General features: G+C 37.8%; 1 protein-coding gene across 3 annotated transcripts in view; it reads right to left on the bottom strand.

Moving 5' to 3' along the window:
* Dp (transcription factor Dp) overlaps window positions 1-12,520 on the bottom strand; it is a 185,624-nt gene that overhangs the window by 39,156 nt on the left and 133,948 nt on the right. For all 3 annotated transcript variants that reach the window (XR_016547671.1, XM_090385809.1, XM_090385814.1), the window contains one exon: window positions 1,214-1,282. Coding sequence is in view for 2 of the 3 variants with exons in the window: in XM_090385809.1 (XP_090241935.1) it covers window positions 1,214-1,282 (69 nt within the window). In the remaining variant the exon portion in view is untranslated. The remainder of the gene's footprint in view (window positions 1-1,213; window positions 1,283-12,520) is intronic.

Below are 12,520 nucleotides of genomic sequence, written 5' to 3'. Positions count from 1 at the left end.
GAGTCAGTTCATTCAAGAAATATGGTTCAAACTGACGGAAAATAGAATCGGTGCGATAGTAGAACTTGCTACATCAGTACGAGGGGAAGGTTTTGATGATATTACTGAAGGCCTCATGGGTAAGCACAGTTCATAGACTTGCCCTCCTCCTCCTCCTCACACCGGCTGGAAAAGACCAGAGTTTGAATCCTGTCGATGAAGGGAGGAATTTTTATGGGTCTTTTTCACAATGTGGCTGAGTTAGTCGGGCAAATGTAGCATGGTTTTTTCTCCCAGAAACTCTGGTTTTTCGTCCAGCAAAACAGAAAATCAACTTCAGGACACGCAATTTATAGACAATATACACAGAGTAATATGGACTTGGTCGCTGATGCTCCTAAAAATATAAAAAAAAAAGATATGATTACTGAAGATGTTCAAGAATTACTGGTAGAAAAAGAAGCCGGCGTAGCGGATTTGGTGCAACTGGCATTGGAGGTAAAATGAAATCAATTCAGATGATGATATCGCAGATGAAAATTTTAAACTTCCAAATTTTACACTAAAAAAAGCATAGGGGACGGCATGAAGTTAGCCGAGCAATTAGAATGTTATTTTTTGAATGGATTCTTGAATGAAAGGAGTCCAGAGTTCAAAAGGGAGCTTCAAAAATGCTTAGTTCCATACGATGAAATTCACAAAGATTTATCAAGCAAAAGCAAACAAACCCAGATTACTGATTTTTTTTTAAAGAGAGCAGAAGGTACACGAAATCTAGAATGGTGTATTTTTGTTAGTTTTGTTAATGAAATAGTGTAGTTTTGTTAGCTTTTGGAACGTAACCCCCCCCCCCCCTTTTTTGTACTTTTTCTTAGTCCCGTACAACACGACATTTTACAGAAACCTAATAACCATGTTATACGAGGGATACCTGTATTTTTCTTCCATCAGTTTCTAAAATTATGGTGCTGACAAATGCTTAAAACTGTTAAGCTGCTTTGTAATAACCCTGTAAAGTGAATAAATTAGTCATACAATGAATACAGAATGTAAAGCAAAAACAGTCATATGACATTCTAAATATTCAATTAAATTTAACCTGTCTTTTACATTAAAAACAGCTACAGCAAAAAAGCAAATACAATATTTTCTAGAGTATCCCTTAGTGCTTTTTGGTTAAAAAGACTGTAATTTAAAAATAACTGTTTTAAAAACACTAAAACAATGAACATACTTGTAAAATGAGGTCCTGCAACTGCTGAGTTTTGAGACGGATCCTTTCAATTCGTCTTTGTTTCTCTCGCTATTCAAATAAAGTTTCAATGATTTTAATTCTTAAAACAGAAAGGATAGAAGAAATAAGTATCTGTTTTTACTCAAACCTTAGTTAAGTAATTTGAAATACTTACGTATTTCATAACAAACACAGATAACTTGATTAAAAAAATTACTTTAAATTGATCTGCTTGAAGATAAATGGAAATTATAAATAGATCATTTATAAGTCATATCATAGCAGGAAAGGTTCGAGTGGATACTAAAGACGAAGGAAATATTCCAGAATGGAACTATTTCTTACAAATTACTATACTAACATAGAGCATCCTCCTGTGCTGTCAGTTTAGCATTAGCATTAGCATTAGTAGAGGCATTTGATGCAAGAAAGCAAGCTTATGCAGCATCAGCCAAAAAAAAAAAAAACCACTTCCACTTCACCCCTCCGTTCGTTCAAAATACCTGTCCAGCTGAGCCTTAAACTTATTTAGGCTATCAACCTCCACCACAAGGGATGGAAGTCTGTTCCACCAACCAACCACCCGCTGGCTAAAGGAAAATTTCCGCACGTCTATCCTACATCTGTCTTTCCTCAATTTGAATTTATGCCCTCTCAGGTGATTATTCTGAGCTAGAGGAAGAATCCCATCAGCATTGAGCATGCTTAAACCATTCAAGGCTTTATACACCTCTATCAGATCACCTCGCTGGTGCCTAGTCTCCAGACACTGTAATTTGCAAAACTTAAGCCGTTCTTCGTAAGAGCACCCCTTTGTTCCATTCACTAATCTTGTTGCCCTTCTCTGTACTCGTTCCAGCAGCTCTACATCCTTCTTGAAATGAGGCCTCCAGACCTGTATACAGTACTCTAGGTGTGGGCTGACCATCGCCTTATACAAGGGAATAATCACCTCCTTATCCCTGCTGGAAAAATTCCTGTATATCATTGACAATACTCCATGAGCTACTCTTGCAGCCCGTCTGCACTGCTCAGAGAACTTCATATCTGCCTGCACAACCACCCCCAAGTCCCTTTCATTCTCTACCACTGTCAGTGTTGTACCACAGAGTTGATACGTTGCTCTGGGGTTGCTGTTTCCCATGTGTAGTACTTTACATTTGTCAATGTTAAACTTCATTTGCCACCTCTCAGCCCATCTGCTCAACCTTTCCAGATCCTGTTGCAGCAGCATAGTGTCAGTAGTGTCCTTGACAACCCTGCCAACCTTTGTATCGTCTGCAAACATGGACATTAATCCCGATATACCATCATCAATATCATTTATAAATACAGAAAACAATAATGGACCCAACACTGAGCCCTGAGGGACTCCACTAATAACATCAGTCCACGATGAGCAGTGTCCATTGATTACCACAGTTTGTTTGTTTGTGGTCTGTATATTGTGCTACCTAATTTATGGATACTTGATATTATGTTAGACAGTAAGTCACTGTAGTTATGGTACATCATAGTAAACTTATAGTAAATAAGTTTGGATATCATGCCTGCAAAGAGTAGTGGGACTATTTCTAACCATGAAAAAATAATGAACAAAAGTCAACTGCAATGCAATAAAGCATTACAGATTTACAGTAGGATGTCAGTTATCCGGAATAATTTGAAAGGCTGATGTTTCTTCTTTTTTTTATTAACAGTAGTACAGTAAGTGCCGGATCACGTTTGCAAATTGAATTTTTTTATTATAATAAGCAAAAGATTGAGTTTACTACACGTTTATACCAGATTGTACTAACAAAAAGCCCAATAAACCGAAAACTGCAAATTGTTTTTATTGTTTTATGGTTGTGACCTCTGGAATTCTATATGCTTCAGAAATGTGCTTTATAAAAATATCAGAGACTACTGGGTTTTCTCGGAAACCATAAGTGAATTTCAGATTAGTTTAGCTCCAGATTCGGTAAGAATAATATCGGCTCGAAACTGTGCGATTTATTATTTTTCTCAATTTTTTTACGGTAAAATGTGAACGAAAAGAAAATGCACAGTTTTAACATTGAACACAAGATGGAAATTATTAATAGAATTAGAAAAGGTGAAAATTTAGGAAATCTCTCCAGAGTTTAACGTGGGAACTTCAACAATTTACAACATTAAGAAAAATTCCAATGCTATAAAAGAATTTGTGTTGATTATGGATAGTGAAAAACGATCTAGCAAGAAAAAGACAATGTCAAAACCTGAAAATGCCACTTTACAGAGTGCACTTTAATTAAATAAAAAAAATTATAAACTAATCTCGGAAAAGAGAAACATCCATCCAGGAATTTTTATGATTTTTACACAAAACAGGAAAATTAGAAAGATTTTTAAATGCTCTCGGTTTTTCGACTTACCGATAACGAGCACGGACAATCTGTGCATCCCAGTAACATTTGCACACACACACACAGCAACTGTAACTCACTAATTTTTCATCTTAAAACTTTTTTTATTTTCTTCAGAAGCAAAGTTTAGGTGAACCAGTGTGTGGACCAATGTTGTGTGAAAAAGCATTGGATTTTAAGGCAAGCATAGATTGGCAGAAAATTTTAAACTGAGACATGGTATACACAAACTAGACATTCAAGGCGGAAACACTATGCAGACGAATCGGCAGCGGTGTCCTTTAAAAGTAAGTTTGCGTCAGTTAAGCAAATTACGAGAAAGAAAACGTTTATAATGTTGATGAGATGGGTTTATTATGGAAAGCATTGCCGAGAAAAACCCTAGCCACTAAAAGAAAAATGCCTGCACCAAGTTTTAAGATGAGAAAATAACAAGTTACAGTTGCTGTTTGCAAATGTCACTGGGATGCCCAGATTGTCCGTGTTCGTTATCGTCAAGTCGAAAACACCAAGAGCAGTTGAAAATTAATTTTCCTGTTTTGTATAAATATCATAAAAATGCCTGGATGGATGTTTCTGTTTTCCCGAGATTTGTTTATAATTTTTTTTTATTTAATTAATCTTAATTATTTAATCGTAACGCAAGATTAAATTTATTTAATGTTACCAGAAAAATTATCCGGAAAATTTTCTGGTTCGATTATTGGGAAAATTTGTCTATCTGGAAGAGGTCTGACATCAATTATTCCGGATAACCGACATTCTACTGTATTAAGAAAGTGTTTGGTTGGCCAATCAGAGGACTATAAGCATTAAGTAATAAGAACAGGAAATTAATTATGGGTGACTCTATTGTCAGGGAAACGGGGAACATGCTTTGTAAAAAGGATAGGTGGAACAGGACCAGGGTATGTCTGCCAGGGGCAAAGGTTGATGACGTTGTAGAGCGAATATCATCTTTTAAGGGCACAAAAGGTGATATAGTTGTACACGTTGGCACTAATGATATTAAGAATAGGAGACCGGCAGAATTACTTAACAAGTACAGGTCACTGTTGAACAAAAGCCGAGAATTAGGGTTGAAATTGAAAGTGTCTGCAATTCTGCCCAGACACGATAGGAGGGAGTATATGATGAGAGCCTTGTCGATCAATTCGGCCCTGGAAAGATTGTGCAAGGCTCAAGGGGCAGAATTTTTTTCAGCCTGGACTGTACTTGTTAACAGGAGAGATTGCTTCTACAGGGATGGGATACACTTAAATAGAAAGGGTGCAAGAATATTTGCTGATGCTATCGAGGCAGTGTTAGGTGGGTCGGAAAACTGCTAGCTTGGGGGGAGACAAAGACCAATAGATTGACAGCAGCCACTGGCAGAGGTGAAAGATATTCTTGCACTGCTTCTATTAGAATGAGCAGAAGCCTGAAAAACAAGATACATGATATTTCAGAGACTGCTGGGAGCCATTGCGGTACAAGTAAACACATGGGTTGTGTTAGGGTAGCTAAGAATAGAAACAGGTGCAGGTATACTTGCGTGTACACCAATGCTAAGAGTTTAGTAAATAAATTTTATGAATTTGAGGTATTGCTCAAAACATCAAAGGCAGATATTGTTGGGATATCAGAGACGTGGTGTCACACAGATATAAGGAATGCGGAACTGGAATTTGGGGAATACAATGTGTATAGAAAGGATAGACAGGACAGGAGGGGAGGAGGGGTTATGCTATTAGTTAAGAAACACATAAAGTCCAAGGAAGTGAAGCCAGTCGACATCGATGGACAGGGCAGTGTCGAGTCAGTTTGGTATGACATAAGCATTGGGAGATCAAAATTGAGAGTAGGAGTGGGCTATAGGCCTAATGACTCTGATGAGTATAATAAGAAACCGTACAGGGAAATAGAGTGGGCCAGTAAATCAGAGAGTCTTATAATGGGAGATTTTAATTTCCCAGATATTGACTGTAATTTGGGGGCTGATCACTCACACACTAGCAGGGCTTTTGTGGATTTATTGGATGATTGTTTTCTACATCAGCATGTTCGGGAGGCAACTAGAGGGAGTAATACTCTTGATTTGATTATCAGTAGTGATTCTTCATGCATTAAGAATCTGCAGATAAATGAACCACTAGGCGGCAGTGATCACAGTGTGCTGAAGTGGGATTTACTCAAAGAGGTAACTACCATTAGGGGTAAAGGGAAGGGTTATTGCTTCCGTAAAGGCGACTACGATGGACTGAGACAGTATTTAAATTCCATACAGTGGGACCGACTGATGATGTTACCAACAGCAAATTCAAAATGGGAAGCATTCAAAGAACTTATCTTGGAAGCTACTAGGCTTTACATACCAACTAAGAAATATTGTTGAAGGTTTAGGCCAAAAAGGATGTCAGATGAACTAATGAGGCATATGGCAGAGAAGAAAAATGCATGGGATACTTACAAATTAACACATGACACAGAAGCCTATGATAGATACAAGTTGATATGTAACCAAGTTACAAAGGAGGTTAGGCAGGCAAAGGCAGATTACGAGAAATCCTTGGCAAGGGATGCAAAGAAAAACAGCAAAGAGTTCTTTACTTATGTAAACTCTAGAAGGAAGGGGATGAATCAGATTGGTCCACTTGATATTGATGGGTCAACTGTTGATGATCCTTCTCAGGTAGCTAACAAACTAAATGAATATTTTGCATCGACATTCACACATGAGGAGTTATTCAGCGAGGGGAATGCCAGAGGTGTATTCAACTCTAGCAGTAAGCTACAGAATCTTGAAATAACTGGGAGTAAAGTGGAGGAGAAACTGTTGAAGATAAACACAAGAAAGACACCCGGAATGGATGGGATCTATCCAGTTATATTAAAGGAGGCAGCAAAGGAAGTAAGCAAACCCTTAGCCATAATTATGAGAGCTTCCTTGGACTCAGGGGAGGTACCCACAGAATGGAGATGTGCAAATGTGACCCCAATTCACAAAGGAGGATCAAAGGCTGACACAAGTAATTATAGACCTGTGAGCTTAACTTCTGTTCCAGGAAAATTAATGGAGGCACTGGTTAAAGAAGCACTGCAGGATCATTTAGACAAGACTTCAGTTATAGCTCGGACGCAGCATGGTTTTGTTAAGGGGAAGTCTTGCCTGACCAATTTGATTGGATACTATGATGCAGTCACAAAAGAACTGGATGCAGGGAATAGCTTTGATATTATATACTCAGATCTTAGAAAGGCTTTTGATACTGTTGCACATGGAAGACTGCTACACAAATTGGAGCAGTGTGACATTGGAGGCAAATTGCTGCTATGGATAAAGGGGTGGTTGAGGAGGAGAAGACAGAGAGTGGTAATCAATGGACACTGCTCATCGTGGACTAATGTTATTAGTGGAGTCCCTCAGGGCTCAGTGTTGGGTCCATTATTGTTTTCTGTATTTATAAATGATATTAATGATGGTATATCAAGCTTAATGTCCAAGTTTGCAGACGATATAAAGGTTGGTATGGTTGTCAAGGACACTACTGACACTATGCTGCTGCAACAGGATCTGGAAAGGTTGAGATGGGCTGAGAGGTGGCAAATGAAGTTTAACATTGACAAATGTAAAGTACTACACATGGGAAACAGCAACCCCAGAGCAACGTATCAACTCTGTGGTACTACACTGACAGTGGTAGAGAATGAAAGGGACTTGGGGGTGGTTGTACAGGCAGATATGAAGTTCTCGGAGCAGTGCAGACGGGCTGCAAGAATAGCTCATGGAGTATTGTCAATGATATACAGGAATTTTTCCAGCAGAGATAAGGAGGTGATTATTCCCTTGTATAAGGCAATGGTCAGGCCACACCTAGAGTACTGTATACAGGTCTGGAGGCCTCATTTCAATAAGGATGTAGAGATGCTGGAACGAGTACAGAGAAGGGCAACAAGATTAGTGAATGGAACAAAGGGGTGCTCTTACGAAGAAAGGCTTAAGTTTTGCAAATTACAGTGTCTGGAGACTAGGCATCAGCGAGGTGATCTGAAAGAGGTGTATAAAGCCTTGAATGGTTTGAGCATGCTCAATGCCAATGGGATTCTTCCTCTTGCTCAGAATAATCACCTGAGAGGGCATAAATTCAAATTGAGGAAAGACGGATGTAGGACAGACGTGAGGAAATTTGCCTTTAGCCAGCGGGTGGTTGGTTGGTGGAACAGACTCCCATCCCTTGTCGTGGAAGTTGATAGCCTAAATAAGTTTAAGGCTCAGCTGGACAGGTATTTCGAATGAACAGAGGGGTGAAGTGGAAGTGGTTATTTTTTTATTTATTTATTTATTTATTTTTGGCTGATGCTGCATAAGTTTGCTTTCTTGCATCAAATGCCTCTACTAATGTTAATGATATTGCCTGATGGTGCTGCATATTGTGTTAATATATTGTTCTAAGTTCTAAAGCTTCTGTAAGTTGGAGCATGTGAAATCAAATTTTAAGTAACTCAAACAGAATGCCACTGGCATTGTCAGATGAAAGCTATGCACTGATGATTGATAGTGTGTGTGTGATCCACTTCTGGAAAAGGTTACTATTCAACCATTCTTGCTAACGGCACTGCACCTGTTCTCTAGCTTCTCTTAAAATGCTTGTAACAGGTGCATATATTTGTTAACAGTAAGTCCTGATGAACAGAATGACAAAACTTTAAAAGGGACTGACTGGGACAGGAGATTTGACAAAGCTAAAGTGTAAAGAACAAACAAGACAGCAAATAATAATGTCTCAGTCCACCGTTTAACCCTCCACAGATTTCATTTTTAAATGGAAGACATGCACTCGCACGACATCCTCTCCAGTCAATTACTGGATTTTCATTCGGTAACCCCTCATCTTGTCAAATTCTCATCATGCCTGAACCGCCTTCGTAGCCAGGTGGGCAGGAGCAGCAGTGCGTAGCACACACTTCTTGATTAAACCGGGGTTCGAGCCCGTGACCACCAAATACGGAGGATGCGGAAAGGTCAGGAAATGACTACCACATATCCCCGGAGCAATATGGCCTTAGTTGCTAATGCTCCTAAAAACCAAATAACAAACAAACAAACATGCCTGAACCCAAAAGTAAACAAAGTAACATACAATACATGTAAGTTTTCAAAATAAGGCAAATTGGTAAGTCTGAGTTATCAGATGCTACAGTGAACAAAATTATCAACTGACAGATAATTAGCAATGAGGTCTCGTGGTTCGTGAATAAAGAATTAAGCTGATCCATTTCTAAACAACACCAATATATCATATTTCATCTATTTATATTTGAACTGGAGAGATGAGTAAATATTCAAAGATTGTTCACTTGTGACAGTATTACACTGTTGTAGCAAGCTATGCCGTGTCACAATGTGTTTGGTGACTCTCTAGACATAGCAGGACATGAACCATCCATTTATCTGCAGTCAAGCTGAATTAGTGAATATTTTTTCACATTTTAAATTTTACACCAGATTTTGTTTCAAATTAGGGAAAGGTTTGTTGTTTGTTTGTTATTTGGTTTTTAGGAGCATTAGCAACTAAGGCCATATTGCTCCAGGGATATGCGGTGGTCATTCCCTGACCTTTCCGCACCCTCCATATTTGGTGGGCATGGGCTCGAACCCCATTCTAATCAAGAAGCGTGTGCTACAAACTGCTGCTACTGCCCACCTGGCTACGGAGGCACCTTTAGGGAAAGGTGCAACAGAAACCCACAAAATGTTAAATACAGCTTTTGGAGATGTTGCTGCATATCATTTGAAAAAACTTTTCAGCAGTGTTTCACATAGTTTAAAGAGTGTAGATAGTCTGTTGAAGGTGATCCTCACTATAGCCACCCTTCAACTTCAAAACCCAATGATTCAATCACTATTGTTTGCCACCTGATCAAAAGCAATCAACATTTAAACTTTCTGTGAAGTTGCTTTTGAAAGTGGTATTTCTTAGGGGACATGTCAATCAATTTTACAAATTTTTGGGAATGAGACATTTCAGCAAGGTTTGTGCCTCACACCCACACTGATAATCATGGAGAGCAGAGTTCTCAAATATCAAATACCTTTGTCAACTTGCTGATGCTGACCTCCACTTTGTTTCTTCTATCATTACTGGTAATGAATTGTGGGTATAGGGGATGACATGGAAAAAAGGCCCAGTCCTCTTCATTGATAACCATTTTCTCCAATGTTTAAAAAAGCAAGACAAGCTCACGACAGACAAAAATGTGAACATCATGCTTCAAATTTAATCAAGATCATGTTTCTTATCATATTTCAGGAATCACAAGGCACTGTTCATCATGAATTTGTCCTCATGGTCAAACAGTAAACCAAGAATACTAAAAATAGTGCTAGTAATAGCACAATGCTATTTGGAACAAATATCCAGAAAAATGGGATTCATTGGCACTTGCATCATAACAACATCCCCACACATATTCAGCACTTTGCATCAAGAAATTGCAAAACAATAGTAATAGCGGCATGTGATGCAAGAAAGAAAGCGTATGAGCTTATGTAGCATCAGCCAAAAACAAATTCACACAACCATTCCCTCTAAATGTTTGTCCAGTTCCTCCTTAAATTTATATAACCTATCAACTTCCACAATGGCAGATGGAAGTTTGTTCCAGCAATTAACCACCCGCTGGCTAAAGGCAAATTTCCGCACATCTATTCTAAATCTGTCTTTCTTCAATTTGAATTTATGCCCCCTTAGGTTTGTAATCTGAACAAGTGGAAGAATCCCATCAGAATTCAGAAGTCACCTGCAAGTCTCCAGCCACTGCAATTTGCAAAACTTAAGCCTCTCTTGGTAAGAGAATCCCTTCATTCCTCTCACCAATCTTGTTGCTCTTCTCTGTACACGTTCAAGCAAATCTACATCCTTCCTAAAATGAGGCCTCCAGACCTGGACACAGTACTCTAGGTGTGGCCTGACCATTGCCTTATACAGAGGGACAATCACCACCTTTTCCCTGCTAGCAAATCCTGTATATCATTGACAAAACCTCATAACCTGCTCTGGCAGGTTATCTGCATTGCTCGGAAAACTTCATATCGGACTGCACAATTACTCCCAGGCCTTTTTTATTTTCTACCACCCTAAGTGTAGTACTACACAGTTGGTACGTTCCTCTGGGGTTACTTCTACCCATATGTAGTACTTTGCATTTGTTAATGTTAAACTTCAGTTGCCACTTCTCAGCCCATCTTCCCAAATTTTCTATTGTTGCAGTAGCACACTGCCATTACTGTCATTAACAGTCCTGCCAACCTTTATCATCTGCAAACTTCAACACTAAGCCTGATATACCTTCATCAATATCATTGATAAATATACAAAACAACAGTGGACCCAACACCAAACCCTGTGGGGCTCCACTAATAATATTAGTCCACAAAGAGCAGTGCCCATTGATTACCAACCTCTGTCTTCTCCCACCTCAACCATCCTTTTATCCAATGCTATTACTCTTCATTTCACTAGATTTAGCTCCCTGTGGATTTTGTGCATATTTCCTCGCATAGATTTGCAAAGACTGAGGAAATTATTAAGAACATGGCAAGGGTACTATTAGCAATTCTAAACAAAATGCTCAGGAATGCTTATGTACAGTTTCAAGCAAACTATTTTGAAGGAGATCCATCCAAATAGTTGGAATTCATCTTCACACTTCCGAAATATTAGCTCAGTTCCTGAATATTTTGTTCACATCTTGTACATATGTTCAAAAGTCAGGTGTTAGTAAGCTTTAATTGGTATGCTAGCAAATAAACTTAGTTTTTTTTAAAAAATTTTTACTAACTTTAATCATCGATGGATAGCCGAATAATACCACAGCATGAACTTCATTGATATGCAAACATATTTTACAATGGCCCAAAATACAATACACCCAGGGCTGACTTTAATGTTGGCTTTTCTACTATGTATGACATTAAAGAGCAAAAAGAACTGGAAGTTATTTCATTGTTAAGTCTGCCTTTGTATATTAGAGTTTTGTCATTTTTGTTAATTTATCATATAAAATAATAGGTAAAATATAAGCATTTGCAAATGCTTTGAACTTGAAATGAATTAGGACCATTCCCATTACCACTTATTTTATAAATATCATAGACTGTGTAATAAAAGAATGCAGGTTACTGACAAAGTTTAACGTGAAAGATCTAAAAATGGACTATTATTGCATGCGGATGATATGTGTTGTAAAACACAATATCATCCGCATGCAATAATAGCTCACATGATATTCGAGAATCTAAATAAAATAGATAAAGGATGTAGAAAATTTGGTATTAAAATTAATTGCACCAAAATGAACTTATGTAAATGAGGACACAAAGGAAATTTAGTGTACACTAAATAACCAAAAATTTGAACTTAGTAATCTGTATGTCTAAGAACAGTGTCTGATAAAGACAGAAGGATAGATATGAAAATAATAAACAAAATAAAAAAAGCAGGAAGTATGGGAGGCCAGAGAAATTCTCCTGGAGAAAAAATAAAATTAGCCAAAGGACAAAAATAGCTGTTTAAAACCAGTTGAGGTCTATTTTGAATATGTGGATCTGAGAGAAGGATAAGACAAAGGAATTGTTCAAAAATGAGTTTTAAAAAAATAAATGTACCTAACAGATTAAAGCAGTGGAAAGAACAAAATACATATGAGGAAACAAGGAAAAATCTTGGAGTACAAATATCCAATCAAAGTTAAGTGAAGCAAACTTAAGATAGTATAAATATATAAGAAAGTATGGGAGATTTAGAAGACAGTGTTATTGTAAACAATGACTTATTATAAAATAATTTCCAAAGGTAACCATTAACTGCTATATATATGTACAAAGGAACTTGAATGCAAGGTTCCTTTGTACATATGAAATGAGTACATTTAGAAA

This window comes from Mastigoproctus giganteus, chromosome 1 (genome assembly GCF_048544385.1).
Source record: "Mastigoproctus giganteus isolate SK-2022 chromosome 1, ASM4854438v1, whole genome shotgun sequence".
Taxonomy (NCBI): Eukaryota; Metazoa; Arthropoda; class Arachnida; order Uropygi; family Thelyphonidae; genus Mastigoproctus; species Mastigoproctus giganteus.
This window is presented reverse-complemented; position numbering and strand designations above follow the sequence as displayed.